Source organism: Pangasianodon hypophthalmus, chromosome 12 (genome assembly GCF_027358585.1).
Source record: "Pangasianodon hypophthalmus isolate fPanHyp1 chromosome 12, fPanHyp1.pri, whole genome shotgun sequence".
Taxonomy (NCBI): domain Eukaryota; kingdom Metazoa; phylum Chordata; class Actinopteri; order Siluriformes; family Pangasiidae; genus Pangasianodon; species Pangasianodon hypophthalmus.
Genome location: NC_069721.1, coordinates 2,905,168 through 2,924,678, shown reverse-complemented (window position 1 = coordinate 2,924,678; position 19,511 = coordinate 2,905,168). Strand labels below are relative to the sequence as shown.

Sequence of the window (19,511 nt, the reverse complement as noted above, 5' to 3'; positions counted from 1 at the left end):
TTACCTGCTATGTCCGGCACCCTGGCTCCCAGTATACAACTAACTAGTGCTGCTGGTGACCCTAAAGGCCTAGCTAATTTCACATACCTTAAGATAGAGTTTCCTATAACCAGAGCCCTTTCAGGTTTCTCAGCGTGTGCTTCACTGAGGAGAGCAAACCTGTTAGACACATGAAGCGGAGAGGAGTGGTGCTCCTGTGGGTGAGCCTTAGAGTTGTCAGTGATTCGCCCCGCTGTGAGGGCTCTAATGCCGGAGTTGGGGGATTGCTAATGGCTAAGGCATCCAGACTTTCCCCTACAGAAACTACACTGCTCTCACTCTCACTAACCCTCTCTAGAGTCTGGATGTGCACCACTAATGCTGCAAACTTCTCCAACAGAGAGCTAACTAATATACACTTAGCACAGATAAAGCTATTACTAACGATGGAGGAAGAATGACTAAACATTCTGCACTCAACACGCTGAACAAGCTGAATTTTTGACATGTTTAACGTACCTTAGTCATGGATTAGTTGATATTATTTTAGATGGCATGGATGGCCTCCGCTCACTATCTTGACAGAAAAATAAAAAGCGTTCTTTGAAAAAAGGAAAATATGGCAGAAGGGAAAGTGAAAAATACAGCAGATGAAAGAAGCAGTATAGTTTAAACGCAGACATAGGCAAGAAACTCCTGGCAAATGATTCAAAAACGGAAGAGCTTCTGTACCACAAATTGCTGAAAAAGTTAATGCTGCCTATGCTAGGAAGGTGTCAGAACACACAATGCATCGCAGCTTGCTGTGTATGGGGCTGCGTAGCCACAGACTGGTCAGAGTGCCCATGCTGACCTCTGTACACCACCGAAAGCACCTACAGTGGGCACGTGAGCATCAGAACTGGACCATGGAGCAATGGAAGAAAGTGGCCTGGTCTGATAAATCATATTTTCTTTTACATCATGTGGATGGCCGGGCGCGTGTGTGTCTCTTACTTGGGGAAGAGATGGAACCAGGATGCACTATGGGAAGAAGGCAAGCTGGAGGAGGCAGTGTGATGCTCTGGGCAATGTTCTGCTGGGAAACCTTGGGTCCTGGAATTCATGTGGATGTTACTTTGACACGTACCACCTACCTAAACATTGCTGCAGACCAAGTAAACCTCTTCATTGCAATGGTATTCCCTAATAGCAGTGGCCTCTTTCAGCAGGATAATGCGCCCTGACACACTGTAAAAATTGTTCAGAATGGTTTGAGGAACATGACAAAGAGCTCAAGGTGTTGATTTGGCCTCCAAATTCCCCAGATCTCAATCCGATTGAGCATCTGTGGCATGTGCTGGACAAATAAGTCCAATCCATGGAGGACCCACCTCACAACTTAAAGGACTTAAAGGATCTGCTGCTAATGTCTTGGTGTCAGATACCACAGCACACCTTCAGAGGTCTAGTGGAATCCATGCCTCGACAGGTCAGAGCTGTTTTGGTGGAACACGGGGAACCTGCACAATATTAGGCAGACGGTTTTAACGTTATGGCTGATTGATGTATGTCTATCCAAGCTTAAGCCTGAGTTTCGGTCATTTTTTGACTATTATATATGACTATTATATATATTTTTTGTATTAATAGTTTCTACATTATTAGTCAAACTGCCATTGTGAAGTCCAAGACAAGTCCGAGACCAGGACTAGCCGAGCTTAAGTCAAGGCAGAGGTCTTAAGGGAGTCAATATCGAATCCAAATGAAAGCGAGACTGGGTCAAGATTGAGACCAAACAATATCAAGATGTTTTCAAGGCCAAGCCTTTACTTCAATTTGATGGCTTCATTTGTGCATTGCACCAATGATTAGGCTGTTTTCTAGAAGAAGAAATGAATTCTGTTCAAATTAATTGTGAATGCAAAAAGAAAAGACAACACAAACATTATTTTTATGTATTCATGGTCAAGACCAAGACCATATTTAGTGAGACCGACTGAGGCAAGTCTAGGTCAATACAGAAAATTTCTCAAGAACAGACTCGAGTCCTACATCCTTGTGTTCTACATAAAACTGGTTCTGTGTCTTTAGTTGAATACCATAAATCGTTTAAGGAATCATTGGATATTTGAGAAGCTTGTGCCTCAGAGTATTGTTATATTCTTTATGAGTAAAAACGATATTTATTAAAAGATCAGGAATTTTTAATGCTCTATTAAAATTACGTTCATGCAGAGATCTCACTGGAGTCATCCGGCCATCAGTGCATTCAAGGCGAGCTTACCTTCAAGACATGTAGTACTCCCACTGAAGTAATCGTTAGCAAAAATGCAGTCTTTAGAGAGACTAATTTCATTTTGGTATCCTATAGGAGCTCATAAGGGGGGAGGTCTTATGGGACAAGAGTGAAATCCCACACTTGGCTCTTGGGGAGTGTGGCAGAGGAATGTGACTCACACCCTTCAGAAAGGCTGTGACAAGTTTCCGACCCCCCAGCAAGACACCATCCATAGTTGTGACACTCTGCAATCTCCACCACATATACGTTCAACGTAAATGAGGACTTTCCACTATCTAGTAGTCCCTGCAGGAAGGGTACTTCTTTGGGAACTGGGCAGTGCACTGGATTCAGACGACAAAGTGCACACCATTCGCAGAACAGTTTCCACCTGAGAGCACTAGGAGCTTTCGCATTTCCCCAAAATATAAACAAACTTGTAGCTAAATTTAAAAAACCGCAACCCTGACCACGCAGTTACTATGGAAGAATGAATGAAGTCTGTAAATACATTGTGCAAGCACAGCACGTTCATGTTCATGGTCTTTGTCCTGCGAGCTTCATATCTGATCACTTGCACCTGCATAAAATCATTGGCTTCCGAGTGTTAACAGTAACTCTACTTCATTATACACATTTATTTATTTAAAACCAGTCAGGACTGTCACAGTGTTCTGTTATTGTGTCAGTGTAAGAATCTTGTCAGTGTTACATCTATTTTTTGGCCCATTTACATGTTTATTATCAAAGCACGTTGGCTTTTTTTTTTTTTTTTTTTTTCCTTTTTTTCTTAATAAAGTGCGAGACTTCATACAGTATCATATAGCCACCATGTCAGAACGGTCTCCTCACCTGATAACATGTCTGGTGTTAACATTAATAATAACTGTGAGAGTATAGATCTGCTGATGATTGCACAGTCTGAGCTCGTTAACACAAGTGATTTAATGTTGATCTCACAGTTTAACGGTATTAATCGATCATTTAAAACACACAAGTCGGTTGTGAAAATGAAAGGAAAAATTTATTACAAAATCATTGTACATCCTTGTATATACAACAAAACTCAAAAAGAAACAAAAAGCTCAAATCCCCTAATTTTTTTCTTTCTTAGAAAGACTTTTTCATAAAATCTCTTAAAATGTCAGCATTTGTCACACTGCGGTCATAATCTGAAAAAGACAGCGCTGTGAAGAAAGCCGGCACGCTGAGTAAAAACAAAACAAAACAAAATAAACCTCCACTGTGACACCAATCCAGTCTTGCATCGTGTATGTTATGTTCAGTCCGACTCCAAATGTCCAAGTAAACACACCTCCTATACTCTTAAACTAAATTAGCACCCAGACTCTGGGCGATGTGAGTCTGCTGGTGTTTTTTGTAATTGCTTGAGTGGCTGAAGCGTTTTCCACACGTGCTGCAGGCGTACGGTTTCTCTCCCGTGTGGTAGCGCTGATGGATCTTCAGATACCCCGACTGGCTGAAACGTTTCCCACACAGCGTACACAGGTACGGCTTCTCGCCAGTGTGTACGCGCTTGTGCTTCTTAAAGTCGCCGGCGTGGCTGAAAGTGCGGCCGCAGAGTGCACAGCAGAAGCGCTTCTCCGCCCGCCGCACGCGGAAGCCACACCCACTCCTCCGGTACGATAAACCGTTTAACAGCTCGTCACGTCCCGCCTCTGTGCTGTCTAAAACGGCGCCGATCTGCTCCATGTCTTCAGTCATGAGTCTCTGTAAAGAGCCGTTGAGTGCAAACGGGACGATGGCGCAGGACGGCGGCGTGCTCTGCGTCATCTGCTCTGTTTGGTAAATTAAAGTTTGTGAAGCGTAATTGTGATACTCCTCACTTTCCGCTTCGGTTTTGATTACACTCAGTGTGTGATCTGTAGCTACGTGCTTTGTTGGTTCAGGTGATGGTGCATTATGGGAAATGTAGTGCGACATTGAGACCTCGGCTCGGAGACTGAATTGCGATGGAGTGGTTGGAACTTTTGGCTCTGAAGCTTCAAAGCAAGGCTGAGATGAATGCACGACGTGAGAAACCACAGGACTTGTGTGTGGTCCATCTTTGTCAGTTCCCGTCTCATGCTTGACCTCGTCGTCCTTCTGAGTGACGTTGTTTCGTCCGCTTAATAAAGAATCTGATTCGGTCAGTTTCACTACATTATGGTTAACGGCTTCCTCTGTACCTGTAAAACACAGAGACAGTCACACCATATAACCTGCTAATAAGTGTAGGCTATTGCCTGAAACGTCACTGATTCTCACCGGAGTGTCTGTTGGACGTGAGCTCCTGCAGCTCCTGTAACCGTCGCCTCAGTCGCTCGTTCTCCCTCTGAGTCCGAGCCGTTTTCTCCTGATACTCGGACACCGTCTCCCTCACGGCCTCCAGCACCTCCTGCACCGCCACCGCCAGCAGCTTACTGACCCGAGCATTCAGACGCTCCACCTTCGACATGACTGAAGTTTAATTCACACAGCGATAACAGTAATTCCCGGTATCACACGGTACCGCCGATGACGTCACAGTACCAGCGACTGAATCGTACCGGACCTCGTCTAAAGCTTTCACTTTCCTGAGTGCGCTGTTTTTTTACAGTACAACGTTAATATTTTAGCATTAATCTCCTCACGTATATTACACAGCAAACGAAGCACGAGGACCTAACGAGCTGTCTGGTCGGTTATTGTTACAAGCTAAACTAGCTAGCTAGCGTTATTTGGCTAAATTGATATCGTGTTAACCACGAAGCTAGCTTGGCTAAAAATAATGGAGAATTATTTTAGCTTCTCACGACAAGCATCTTCCTCTTTCTATTCTTATTTTGGGGTTATATGTCTCTAAACATGTCGTACTTTCAGCTAAATAACATGAAATTAGCGCCTACTGCAGCTTTTGCTCATTTACTGCGAACTAAAACCATCTCCGGCTAAAGACCACGGCCGAATCCTAAAGAGCTCCGCTTTAAATGAATACTGAACTACTTAGGATGCAGAAGCAATGATTATTTCACAGCGATAGTGCACATGTGTGAGGAGTAGACTGCCATTTGGGACACGGCCTCTCGCTGCTCGCCTCAACGGGGCACCGCTGCCTCCAAGCCGGGGTGGGTTGCCAGATTATTCCAAACTAAATCACTCAGTTGATTTAAAGACGCCGCAGGGTTGCCAGTGCGTGTGTAAAGTGATACGAAAATAATCATGATAACACCCCGAAGCGGATTATTTTCATATAACCGCAAGTTCTGGAGTGTTTTATTCATCTTATATCACAGAGATTACAATTGTCTAGTTTGTTAATGAACGACACATTGCACTCTTTAACAGATTATATTTAATGCTGCGGAACATCCGTGAGACATGTCCGTCCATCCATCCATCCTCTGTACCGCTTAAACTACACAGGGTCACGGGGAGCCGGGAGCCAATCCCAGGGGACTCAGGGCACAAGGCACTGGACAGGGTGCCAGTCCATCACAGGGCACAATCTCACACACACACTCACACCCATTTACACACAACAAACAATTTAGAAGAGCCAATCAGCCTACAGTGCATGTCTTTGGACTGGGGAGGAAACCAGAGTACCTGGAGGAAACCCCCGAAGCACAGGGAGAACATGCAAACTCTGCACACACAGGGCAGAGGCGCGAATCAAACCCCCAACCCCTGAGGTGTGAAGCAACAGTGCCGTGAGACGTGCTAGTTCCTGTTATCACTTACATTATTGCAACAATAAACACTCTCTCTCTCTCTCTCTCTCTCTCTCTCTCTCTCTCTCTCTCTGTTAGCTGTTATTTTAAAACCAGTGCATTAATACAAACCTTCCTTTCATGTTACAGCCAGAACTATTGTCCGAGCCGTGCTGTTATACAAAATAATGCACACCTTCTGACTAATCAGATTTGAGAATTCAACCATGTTGTGACATACACATGTTTTTACACCATTTATAGTTTTTATATACACCAATCAGCCATAACATTATGACCACCTGCCTAATATTGTGTTGGTCCCCCTTTTGCTGCCAAAACAGCTCTGACCCATCGAGGCATGGACTCCACTAGATCCCTGAATTTGTGCTGTGGTATCTGGCACCAAGACGTTAACAGCAGATCCTTTAAGTCCTGTAAGTTGTGAGATAACTGCCATTAGGGAATACGGTTGCCATGAAGGGGTGTATCTGGTCTGCAGTAATGTTTAGGTAGGTGGTACGTGTCAAAATAGCATCCACATGAATGCCAGGACCCAAGGTTTGCCAGCAGAACATTGCCCAGAGCATCACACTGCCTCCGCCAGCTTGCCTTCTTCCCATAGTGCATCAAGGTGCCATCTCTTCCCCAGGTAAACGATGCACACGGACCTGATGCTCACCTGTCCATTGTAGGCACTTTTGGCAGTGGACAGGGGTCAGCATGGGCTCTCTGACAGGTCTGTGGCTACGCAGCCCCATACGCAGCAAGCTGTGATGCACTGTGTGTTCTGACACCTTTCTATCATAGCCAGCTTTAACTTTTCAGCACTTTGTGCTACAATAGTTCTTCTGTGGGATCAGACCAGACGGACTAGCGTTCACTCCTAGTTCACTGGTTGTCCTTCCTTGGACCACTTTTGGTAGGTACTAACCACTGCATACCGGGAACACCCCACAAGGCCTGCCGTTTTAAAGATGCTCTGACCCAGTCATCTAGCCATCACAATTCGGCCATTGTCAAAGTCTCTCTAATCCTTACGCTTGCCCATTTTTCCTGTTTCCAACACGTCAACTTCGAGAACCGACTGGTCACTTGCTGCCTAATATATCTCAACCCTTGACAGGTGCTATTGTAATGAGATAATCAATATTATTCACTTCACCTGTCAGTGGTCATAATGTTATGGCTGATCAGTGTATTTTATTAAACCCAGCTCCAGGGTCCTGGGTTACTGTCAGTGCAGAGTATCGCATATTCTCCCTGTTTGTGTGGGTTTCCTCTCACTGTCCAAAAACATGAAAGTAACTGGATTAGCTATGCTAAATTGCACCTAGGTGTGAATGTGTGTGTGTGTGTGTGTGCGTGGTGCTATATGATGGACTGGCATCAGTGTTCCCGATCTGAATTGTCCATACTGGCTGGAAGATCTTATAGTCATCAACTGGCAGACCGTGGTCTGGATTTCTCCGGTTTACACCGAGCACTCAAAGATACCGTTGCAGAGCCGATCAATGTAGTCTATAAAAAACTGTCTGTAGTTCAGCAACTCAAGTTTTTAAACATGAACCATCACAGCTTCTGTAGATCCTCTGGTGCAGTTGATCCAATTTCATGCATTTATAGAAATTATTTTCCTGAAGGGAGGTTATTAGACTAAAGAGAGTTAGAGAGAATGTTTATTAAACCGCAGGATGGTCAAGGAGCTCTCAATGAATTAAATACAGACTTTTGTGAAGAGCTAATTGGATGGCTTCTTCCCTAATTACCGTGAGGTCTTATTTAAAAAAAAGCTGCTTATCTGTTGATGGTTTTGTTGTGTATCGTGTTTTACAATGGCCTGGTGGTCTCAGTGTTGTGGTCTGCAGGAGATCTGTGGTGTGTTCATTTGGACAAAAACACACTGATTTGGCAAAGCAGCAACACGACACAGCGCAGATGAATTTGATCTTTAGTCATCAACAGCTTCACAAATGATACACAAGGGTTAACACAATCATCACAAAAGTCCACATTTAGAGTTTAAAAAAACCCAGCAACATTAGATGCAATTCACCATTCTGACATATAATACAATACAGAATACATCTTAATCTTTTAAAGTCTTTAAAAAGAAAAAAAAACAGCAAATGAAGTCTAAAATGCCAGAAAGCTGAAAATGTGTGAAGTCTTTACAACATTTTTCTGAATGTTTACAGTAACTAAATACAACGCATTGTCTTGTTACGGTTCGCTCTCTAGAGAAGCTTCGTCGAAGAGTGCGAGCAGGTTTTTGGGCTCGAAGCTGCGTTCAGAGTGTTTCACGGAACTCAGGCAGATCGGACTGAGCCTGGGCGAGGGTGTGTTTAAGGAGGTGTGTGAGGGAGTGTGTAAGGAGGTGTGTAAAGAGTTGTGTGAGGGAGTGTGTGTAGGACTGCAGGTCAAGAGCGGCGTGGAGGTGCTTCCTACTGAGAATCTGTCCTGGAGTCTGTTGAGACAGAAAGAAAAGCACGAATTTAATATAATGATTCATTATTCTCATTTTAATGACTCATTTTAATAGAAACAGATTGTCCTGTCCTTCGTTATAAATGCTTGTTGCACGACATGACCATAACATTTCTGTAGGCTGTGCCTATGTTAGAAACTCAGTAACCTACCTAAAATCCCCAGAAACTTCACTTCACTGACGCATCCTTTTTTTGGAACTAAAAGCCTAGTAATATTCCAGTAGTAATAATAACAACAGTAATAATAAAACCTCCCCATGTATAAATAATCCAGGCCGAATAGGGCTTTTGGTGAACGCGATGAATTGTAACGTTTACACATCTTTCTTGGCAAAAGTCCAAAAGTAGTAAAAATACTGTTGTCTGTGGTAAGGGAAGAAACACTACAGATGCTGTAGAAAGAGATTAGGTTTAAAACTGCTAGAGCGTTCTGTTAGGAACCTTAAAAACATCTAAAGTCAAATTTAAGACAATTCAAAGCTTATTAAAGGCCTTATATTAAAGTCTGATTGTCACGTCACACAAATTACAGCTTTTAAAGAACACATGATTTATAAAGTTCAGTTGAGTTGGATTTGCGTTTCCACATTTATACATTATGTATACCATTATCGTCCAAAATGTAGTGCTGTGCGTGTTATACCTGTCCGTGAATGAACAAGGTGAGTGTTCGAGCCTCAGCGTTCCTGGCACAAACAGCGGATCATCACTGGCTGAGTCAGAGAGAGCGCTGCTGTGCTGCAGGGCGCTGAGGTCACCGTCTACTTCCCAGGGATCCCGAGGGGGCGTACGGGGTGCAGGGGGGTCACAGCGAGGAATCAAGGGAAGATTTAGGGACAAGAGCAGGCTGAAGAGTGCAGAGAAGACAGACTGAAAGAACACAGAGGGACAGATTATACATTGTGTTGACACTAGGGAGCTGACAATAATCAATGATAAAGATTGACAGTTATACAGCGTTTAATATCATTCTCTCTGAAAATGGCAAGTAGACACTGATGTACTGATAGACACAAAGAGATAAAAAGATAAACAGATAGATATGTAGACAGACAGACAAATAGATTGGGAAATAATTAGATACATAGTTAGACAAGCAGGTAAATAATCAGAGATTGGACAGACAGACAAAGGGATAAATAGATAAACAGATAGACAGACAGAGAAAGAGACAGAGACATATAAAGAAATAAATTGATAGAGATACAAATAACACATAGTAGATAGGGTTTTAAAACAAACAAGCAAAAAAAAAAAAAGTATGTCATGATTGACTTGGCCACTGCAGAACGTTCCACTTCTTTGCCTTAAAAAAGAAGAAGCCTTGAGTTGATTTCAAAGCTTCGGCTCATTGCACTGAGAAACACCATCCAGTGAGTTTTGAAGCATTTGCCTGAATGAGCAGATAACGTAGCCCTATACTTTATTACACATCCTGCTGCTTTTGTCAGCAGTCACATCAATAAATACAATGGAAAACATGTTCCACTGGCAGCCACACACGCCCATGCCATAAGATGAGGTGGTGTGCTTCGGCTCATGATTAGTTCCTTCCCTTTTCCATGCTCTTCTCTTCCCATCATTCTGGTACAAGCAGATCTTTTGTTTTAGTTAACACTGGCTCATCTGCCACTTGTACTGAAAGACTACTCTTTTACGTTTTTTTTCTGAGTGATAATTCGTAGCAGCACGCTTCAGTGTTAAAACGCGGAGTACACAAGTCTGAGACAGAGAGAGATGGATTGAGTTTTGAAAATTGAAACCATGATTTTGGGATGTGGATTTATTTCAACACACAGGAAGTGTTTACCTGGCCGAAGGTGAGTAGAGACATCCAGCTCTCTCGGAGACGGAGGGAGAGTTGGCGTCTCCATCTGTGTTTGCGGACGGAAGGCAGAGACAGGAGCTGCTCCACTGTTGCTCTGTCTCTGGGCTCTGGAGCTAACATCAGCCTGAGGACACGCTGCAGCTCCGGTGACAGGGCTACACACACACACATACACACACACACTCCTTTGTTAACATTTGACATATTAACTCTCAGCGTGTGACAGACATGAGCTATCAGAATACAACATGACATATCAGTTTGAGTAATTTCTAATGAGATCACACATTAATTATGCGTTGTTATATGTGTGGATGAGAAAATAAGAAATACACAAACCGTTAGTAAATTCTGAAGGTAAGTAGCCCTTTCTGAGTTGCTGCCACCCCTCTCCTCCTTTAGGAACCTCAATACTACATGCCAGCTCCAGGATGGACACGCCCAGGCTAATGGGATAATAAACAAATTAGCACAAAATTCATATACTGGGGAAAAAAAAAGTAATAGTGGCTTTGTAATAGCGTTTTGCTTCCTCATAACTGTATGATATGAAAACAGCAAACGTAATAAATAAAAATAACAGATCTCACAGATCACACACCGGTATAAACACATAAACACATATAAAGAATAATATATCTCATGCACTGGAGTGAAATAGACCTGAAGACGTCTGCTGCGGCTCCGTATTCGCCCCTGAGCAGCTCAGGAGCCATGTAGCGTGGATCTCCTTCCTGTGCATCGTCCTTCTCCTTCTTCTCTCGCGCCATCACTCGCTCCTTCTCCGTCCCTCGCTCCAGCTCCAGCAGCAAGCCGAAGTCCCCTAACTTGAGTCGGCCAGAGCGAGTCAGAAACACGTTGGCTGGTTTAAGGTCAAGGTGGGCAAACCCTTGCGAGTGCAGGTGACTCAGAGCTAGCAGCAGGTCACACAGGTAATCCCACGCACACTGCTCACCTACGGGGAACACAAATATATGAACAAAAGTGGATAACAATAAGATGAATTAGGTTTTATATATTAGATATATATATATATCACCATGTCTACAGATTTGTAGATGTGCTACTGTATAATGATCACTGACAGGAAGTTTGGGGTCTCCGAGCACTATAAGGTGTGTAAGTGCACAGTGTCTCACCTGCCGTCGTGGGCTGGGTCTCGGCGTGCAGCAGCAGACTCGTGCAGCACAGCTCGGTCTGGATGTAGAGCCGCTCTGCCTCCTCCCAAGCGGCGAAGAAGCCCAGCACGTGAGGATGAGGATGGAGACGCTCGTGATTCAGAGCCTCCCGGACGCAGCGTGCTCGCTCATTATCACCGCGGAAACGCTGGGCTGAGCGCTTCACCGCGTACTCACGCCCATCTATGACGCTACGGACCTGAATCACAAACCAGCACCGGGAACTGTGGAGTCAATAAACCTCAACCATGGAAGAGTAAATATTTTTAAAACAATGAAATGTACACAGTGTACGCCCTTTACAACAGAATGCAGCTGATATCAGTATCGTATCAGTGCATCCAATATTGTACAACTGTTCAGCATCAATCATTTATTACTCAGCAACATGGTCAGGTTAAGTCTTTAGGAATATAAAATTATAATTATGAGAGATGGAAATAATAGAAGGAGGGAAAAATGTGATCTCTCTCTCTCCCACCTTGTAAACCTCTCCGAACGAGCCGTGCCCGATGAGGCCGAGGTTGATGAAGCACTGGCTGAAGAAGGACTGCGGCTTGCCCGGGTCGTAGACGGAAACGGGTGGTGGGCTTTCGATGAGAGCCCGAGACAGCGGCGCCCAGCGGGACCGGCGCTGGGGAAAGACTCGGCTCAGGGGGGGACAGCCTTTGGACGGAGGCCGAGGAGGGAGCAGGTGAGAGAGGGGTCGAGAGGGAGAGACGGACGAGGAGGAGCGAGAGGACGAGGAGAACGGGAGACGGCGCTTCTTCAGGGAGAAGGACTGCTCGGCATGGGAGAAGTGGACAGGGAGAGGGAGTGGAGTCCCCACGGGTTTGGTTTCCTCACCCACAGCCATGGATCTGAAAACACACAGAATTATTCTCATTAGTTCAACAGTGTGCAACAAAAAAGTATGTAATAACCAGATAAATAAAATTATATTATAATAATTATCATTTAAATTAGAAATAAAATTACTATCTTGGACGAAGGTTATCTTGTTGATGTTGAGATAATATGAGATTTAAATAAAAAAAAAGGAAATAAAATATCTATTAATTCAGTTTGTTTTATTATTGACCAATGAGTCGCTGCAGGTCACGTGACTGGGCCGCTCGCGGCAGCTCAATGACTCAAACGTCAAATAGTCGAGTGACTCTATAGACAGCTTCTATTTCATTTATTAATAATATAATTCCGTATAAATATAATTTTAAATAAAAGACTTACCGCGACACCGGGAGAAAACGCTGTAAGCAGTTACCGTTAGCTAGCTAGCGCCGCGGACTTCAGCTGTTTGTCAACAACATCATTCTTCTGACAAACCTCTCATTCTGACAAGCACGTGTCGTTATTATCCATTCATAATGCGCTTTTAGTAAGTTATTAACGACATGTGAACGCTGTTTAGCTGTAAAATAAAGCTGAAGTGCTAACTTGCTACTCTCCGCTTTTTTTCTGCGCTCGCACCGCAAACAAGTTTCAAAATTCTCTCCCACGCGCCAAAACATGCGATGACGCAAGCAGTCGGGAGGTGGGCGGGGTTAACAAGAACATCAGAGTTGCCAGATTGGGAGGGTTCACCGCTCGCACTGTGAAAACGTTTGCGCTAGCAAAAGATGAAGTAGGGTGTAAGATATCATCTTGTTTCAAAAGTATCTATTTCTTAAAATCCCATTTTTAAAAAAAAATATTTAATAACGATTTCGAAATGAAAATTTTATGGTGAGTTAGGAGCGTTTTAAACCATGTTGTTACCAATCTGGCAACCCTGGTAACTACAGTACAATGAGTGACTCTTTCTTTCAGCAGAAAGTCAAATAATTTTTAAAAAAATAGTTTGTGTGGAAGCATTTATTTCGACACTTTAAATAAATAGTCTGCTTTCGGCTACTATATACTATTTTGTTGTCTATTTCAGTGACTTAGACTATGTCTGTGTACCCCTTCTAGCTGACTAAAGAAATCACACCTCTTGTTTCATTCTCAAAGTAAATGTGAAGAATAAACATTGCGACAGATAAGACAGCTTTTAGTTATCAATGATTAGCCAAACGCTAAGGGTTGAGAGCGGGTGGTTATGGGGAAATGTGGTGTCTGGAAGCTCAAGCTAGCTGTAGTAGAAACTGGAGTGCGCGTATATACCGGGTTTTACGGTAACCACCAGGCGCTTGGAAGGGAAAAAGCGGCTTCAAATGTGGTAAATAAACTCACACATAAAATATATAAGAGCAGATAGTACGGAAGTCCACAAGGGCCATGAGTTATTTATTTTTTCTGTACTGTTATCTCGAGATCACGACTTATTTTCCTCGTGATATCGCGATAACACACGTTGTTTTCCGAGATTACGTAGCATAGCAGCGTTACGTCACTGTGGCACGGTGTCACACATTTCCAGAGATTTTAACGAAAAAAAAAAAGATGTCTGATGAGCTGCAACCCATTTAAGCGGCATCTATCAAACAGCATGCGGTAACCATGGAGACGTCCAGGTCCTGACCACGTGATCAGGAACACTAAAGTGTCCAGTAGATTCCTGAGTCGCTTTTTTTTCTCTTATATCAGTTTCTGATTAAAGTAAAAATAGATGCGCTCATCCATGATGTACAGCCTGTGTGCCTAATCATGCATTATTCCTTAAAAAATAAGTTGTGATCTTGAGAAAACAGCTTTTATTATCTGAAGATCAGGAGGAAAAAAATAAGTTATGATTTCAAGATAAGGGCAGAGTGAAATATTAATGTGTCATGGTCTTTCTATAGGAAAGTTATTTGCAATAATAAACTGTTTACTTTCTTACTGAAACCTCACCATGGATGACGTCACTGTTTCTTACAGAACATTATTCCTTGCCTTTTATTATTTTTAAACTGTCACATTGTTAGAGAGCAATTAATAAACCGTCTATTTTATCTAGTTATTGTAAATTCCTGTGCTGATGTTCTAGTCTGACTCCCCATAAATCACTAAAAACACATTAAAACTGAGCTTTAAAGCGCTTTTTGGTAACCACGGGGATGCGCGTAAATGACGTCATGTCGCGGCGGTGCATTGTGGGATTGCGGAGGAGTGGGGCGGTGAATGGTGCAACACAACTTCAGAAATGGTGAGTAAACGTTAGCTTAATCAAACCGTATCATTAAAACAAACTCTGGGGTTTATTTAAATCCTTTCTCACGTTTGAACTGTTAATGGACCTTTAAAAGAAAAAGAAATCCCCTTCGTTCATCTAAATCATAAAGATTTGGCGTTTGTTGCTTTCAAAATGGGCCGAATCCCAAATTTCCCGTTAATCCCTACATTGGTTGGCTTAATATGGCGTCTTTCCTGCTTCACGTAGTGCACTCAGTATTCAGTAAGGGGCGGTTTGGGATGCAGCCACACGGAGGTAGCTAAAAGGCTACAGGCTCGTTGGCTAGCTGTGTGTTTTGTGGTTGTTCATAGAAACGCGCTTTGGATTTAACCGCCGACATTTTGTGAAAATGTAGCGATTAATTTTTATTTACTTATTTTTGTCAGTAAACGGCTTTATTTTTGTCGTGTTTCTTGAACAGCACCTCAGCGCACAGGGCCGCTTTAGCATAAAGCTAACGGGTCTTTTACTTCAAGTTTCTCCCCGCAATATGGAGACTTCTGAATAAAATAATAATAATACAACTTCAACAATTAAAACAAACATTTAAAACATTAAAAAGCGTTATTCTAAGAGCTAATAATGTGTCAAGGCTTCAAAAGGAGATTAAAACTAAAGAAGAATAACAGAAAGCAAGAACTAATTATTTATAACTAGAATCTAGTTATTAAAAACGTGTCAGAAACTTCAAAAACAAATATTTATGGTAAATTCATACTAATGTATGAAAGCAAAACAGATTTATCATGACAGAAGATACAAGAGCAAAGAACAAGTTAATAAAATCCGTTAATCATGATTTTAAACACAGTTATTGAGCTGTAGAATGTTCCTGATGTTCTCCAGAAGCCAATTCCTGAGTTTGGAGTGATGGAAAAAAGAAAACAAGCAAGCAAACAAACAAACAAATAAATAAATAAATGATCCTCAGGTTTATCAGCAGTCCTGAGTGAAGTGTTCAGGATGTACTGTACTGCTTCAGGAGTTCAGCAACATACACCAGAGATTTTTGATGACTCATCCTGTACTAGTCCTCTGTTCGTCCAATCAAAAGCTTTGCAGAATGTCTTTATCACACCCCGGGGGCGTGTCTTGCTCTGTAATAGCTGAACGTGATTTCGTGTTTGTACACCACATGGACAGGGGCTTGAACGTGGCTGGCTGTTGTCTAAATTAGTCAAGCACTTTAACACACCATCACTCTGACATCAACATACGGAATCAAATCACGACTTGCAGGCCATTTCATGGGAACTCTGAAGCATCACGGGACAGAGGTTCTGACAGCATACGCTTGTTTCTCATGACTCACGTAATATAACTGGGATTTAATGACGGATAGCCTACTTTATTACACAGTTTGAAAAAGAGTGTGTGTTTGTATGTGTGTAAATATATATGTATTTTATATATATATATATATATATATATATATATATATATATATATATATATATATATATATATACACACACTGACACTCTGGCACCAAGACGGTAGCAGCAGATCCTGTAAGTTGTGAGGTGGGGCCTCCATGGATCGGACTTGTTTGTCCAGCACATCTTGAGCTCTTTGTCATGTTCCTCGAACCATTCCTGAACAGTTTTTGCAGTGTGTCAGGGAGCATTATCCTGCTGAAAGAGGCCACTGCCATTAGGGAACACCGTTGCCATGAAAGGGTGTAACCTGGTCTGCAATAATGTTTAGGTAGGTGGTACGTGTCAAAGTAACATCCATATGAATGCCGGGACCCAAAGTTTCCCATCAGAACGTTGCCCAGAGCATCACACTGCCTCCGCCAGCTTGCCTTCTTCCCATAGTGCATCCTGGTGCCATCTCTTCCCCAGGTAAACGATGCACACGGACCCGGCCTTCCACATGATGTGAAAGAAAACGTGACTCATCAGATCAGGCCACCTTCTTCCATTGCTCCATGGTCCAGTTCTGATCCTCATGTGCCCACTGTAGGAGCTTTCAGCAGTGGGCAGGGGTCAGCATGGGCACTCTGAACCGTCTGCAGCTACGCAGCCCCATACGCAGCAAACTGTGATGCACTGTGTGTTCTGACACCTTTCTATCATAACCAGCATTAAATTTTTTCAGCAGTTTATGCTACAGTAGCTCTTCTGTGGGATCGGACCAGACAGGCTAGTCTTCGCTCCCCAAGCGCATCAATGAGCCTTGGGTGCCCATGACCCCGTCGCCGGTTCATATTTATAAAATATTTTCCCTCCACAGGACGTGTTTTTAATGATCCGGCGTCATAAGACGACCATCTTCACTGACGCAAAGGAGTCCACGACTGTTTATGAGCTGAAACGCATCGTTGAGGGCATCCTGAAGAGACCACCTGAGGACCAGAGACTTTACAAGGTATAGCGTTTACATTTCCCCATCAGCACTAGCTGCTCGACCCAATGCCCTGTTACAACTGTGTAGACTCTCCTCGGTGATGTTCACTCTGCCTGTGATGCAGTAATATCATAAACTCAATAATACTCACTCTGCACTCATTAGTATTCACCGTACGTTCGTTAATATTCATTGCACTCTATAAATTATACCTTATTGAATATTCACTACACGCTTGTTAATATTCACTATACACTCATTATTATTTGCCATACGCTCATTAACATTAACCATACATTGATCAGTATTGACCACATGCTCATTAATATTCACCGTACTCGTAATATTCACTACACACTCAATATTCTCTCATTATCAGTATGCACTCATCAGTATTCAGCATGGGTCTGTTAACATTCACTACATACTCATTAATGTTCACTATAAACCCATTAAAATACACAGCACACTCATTTTCACTGTACAGAGGTAGTGTATTATTTAGTAAAGTAGAGTGTGGTTTGAGACGTGGTCCTGTGTGGGACTGGGACTTTATTAATGATAAAACCAGGTGTGTGCTTTGACTAGATAGCTAAATCATTAGCTTTAACTGTGTGTGTGTGTGTGTGTGTGTGTGTGTGTGTGTGTGTGTGTTACAGGATGATCAACTGCTAGACGATGGTAAAACACTGGGAGATTGTGGCTTCACTAATCAGACGGCTAGACCTCAGGCTCCCGCTACAGTCGGACTCGCCTTCCGAGTTAGTGGTACGTCTCGCTTAGCACGACGCTAACCATTGTGCTGTGTTGCTTCTGGTCAAAGAAAGGCCATGTTCATTAACACGAGAGCATGTATGATGCTGAATCTAAATTAAAAAATGAATGGGATTTATTTTAACTTACAAGATAAAATATTCAAGGTTAAACAAGGAAATAAAAGCTGTGTGTATGTGTGTGTGCAGACGATGCATTTGAGCAGCTCCAAGTGGATCCGTTCTCGAATCCTCCCGAGCTGCCTGACGTGATGAAGCCTCAGGATTCGGGCAGCACAGCCAATGAGCAGTCGGTGCAGTAAAAACACAAAGAACACAACACAGCAGGAGGAGGAGAAATCTGCCGCTCCGTTACAAGGAGGTTCCACCCGGACTGAGCACTCAGAAGGGGTTAGGGGTTTCAGAAACCAAAAACAGGACACAGCCGACCCCCCCGTCCTCAGCACACACACACACACACACACACACACACACACACACACACACACACACACACACACACACACACACACACTGAAACATCATCATCTAGCTTATTAAATTTCCTTGTTAACTCTGGACTGACGCTCATTTCCACCTCACTGTGTCTGTGACACACACATACACACACACACACACACACTTTCTTTAAACCTGAACACGGCTTGTTTTTGCAGTGTAAAGACTTTTATGTCGTTAGTGTTCGTTAAAACAGAAAGAAAGCAGCTCTTGTGTTTGCAGTAAGAGAGATTGTGATGTTCGAGGGAGACGCATGCGGGAATTACAGCGTATTTTTCACTCGAGTCTGCATCCATAGTGCATTATGTAATTTATCTTTCATTTTTTTGTTTGTTTATTTTTTTTTTTTTTTATTATTATGAATTAAGCAACCCTTTTAGGCACTGATATTAAAGATCTGAATTTTACATCTGTTATGCTTCCTTAATTTTTCATATTGTGTGAATGTTATGTTTTATACATTATATTAGCGGTGATGAGGAAGTACAGTGTATATGTATTAAAAATCTATTATTGCCTAAAAACTGGGTATGTAACAGAACGCTAATTAATGCCTCCTTGATTTCTCAATCTTATGTCCTTCAGCCCGTGACCCAGACATCAATCAAATCCCTCACAGCTGAATGGGGGAAAATGTCTGGACTCTTTCCAAAGACCAGTCGTGTTTTTAGTGATCCAAAGTTACTGTAGCCTTCCTTTCAGCCTGGCCATTCTCCTCTGGCCTCTCTCATCAACAAGGTGTTTCAACCCTTAGAAATGCTGCTTACTGGTTTTTTGTACCATTCTGTAAAAACTCTATAGATTGTTGTGTGTAAAATTCCCAGGAGATCAGATTCTGAAATATTCAGGCCAGCCTTTTTAACTGGCCTTTGACCTGTATCAGCATGATTTTATGCTTTGCACTGATGCCACATGACTGGCTGATTGTTTTATATACAAAATTCTGTATCAACGAGAAATAGGACAAACTATCAAAAGACAATTCTAGAAATGATCATCTGGACCCCATTATTGATATATTCCTTAACAGATCCATGAAAAAATGATGTATGTCAGATTTACTAATTATGGTCATTTACTCTAATTTGGTTCTTCAAAATGCACATGAGAACTGGAATAAGTTTTAACTGATTAGTTATCTGTGATAACTACCCACTCCTGTTGTGCCTGAAAAGGACATATCAAGACTAGAACACACAATCAGTGAGTCAGTGATCTGCTAATGAGAATACTGTAGCAGCCTGGAGAGGACATTGAGGCTAATGTTGCAGGAGCTCTTAGAGCCGCAGTGTTCCCCAGTGATGATGTGCAGGCGTCAGCCAACTA

General features: G+C 42.6%; 3 protein-coding genes across 3 annotated transcripts; 1 reads left to right on the top strand and 2 right to left on the bottom strand.

Moving 5' to 3' along the window:
- Positions 1 to 3,241: 3,241 nt before the first annotated feature.
- LOC113547507 (zinc finger protein 287) lies at positions 3,242 to 5,349 on the bottom strand. Its single transcript, XM_026947880.3, has 2 exons — positions 4,508 to 5,349; positions 3,242 to 4,428 (listed from the first exon to the last, which is right to left on the bottom strand). The coding sequence occupies exons 1-2, from the start codon at positions 4,695 to 4,697 to the stop codon at positions 3,566 to 3,568; spliced, it is 1,053 nt and encodes a 350-aa protein (XP_026803681.3). The 5' UTR covers positions 4,698 to 5,349; the 3' UTR covers positions 3,242 to 3,565.
- Positions 5,350 to 7,925: 2,576 nt separating this feature from the next.
- Positions 7,926 to 12,954, bottom strand: pkmyt1 (protein kinase, membrane associated tyrosine/threonine 1). Its single transcript, XM_026947879.3, has 8 exons — positions 12,657 to 12,954; positions 11,908 to 12,286; positions 11,388 to 11,625; positions 10,912 to 11,203; positions 10,588 to 10,694; positions 10,231 to 10,403; positions 9,064 to 9,290; positions 7,926 to 8,398 (listed from the first exon to the last, which is right to left on the bottom strand). Exons 2-8 carry the CDS (start codon positions 12,280 to 12,282, stop codon positions 8,155 to 8,157), a joined length of 1,656 nt encoding a protein of 551 aa, XP_026803680.3. The 5' UTR covers positions 12,283 to 12,286; positions 12,657 to 12,954; the 3' UTR covers positions 7,926 to 8,154.
- Positions 12,955 to 14,431: 1,477 nt separating this feature from the next.
- LOC113547469 (elongin-B) lies at positions 14,432 to 18,592 on the top strand. The gene is given in 5 exon segments (XM_026947822.3): positions 14,432 to 14,513; positions 14,516 to 14,535; positions 16,801 to 16,935; positions 17,574 to 17,682; positions 17,877 to 18,592. Coding segments are annotated over 5 exon segments (444 nt in total). The 5' UTR covers positions 14,432 to 14,446; the 3' UTR covers positions 17,990 to 18,592.
- Positions 18,593 to 19,511: the final 919 nt, after the last annotated feature.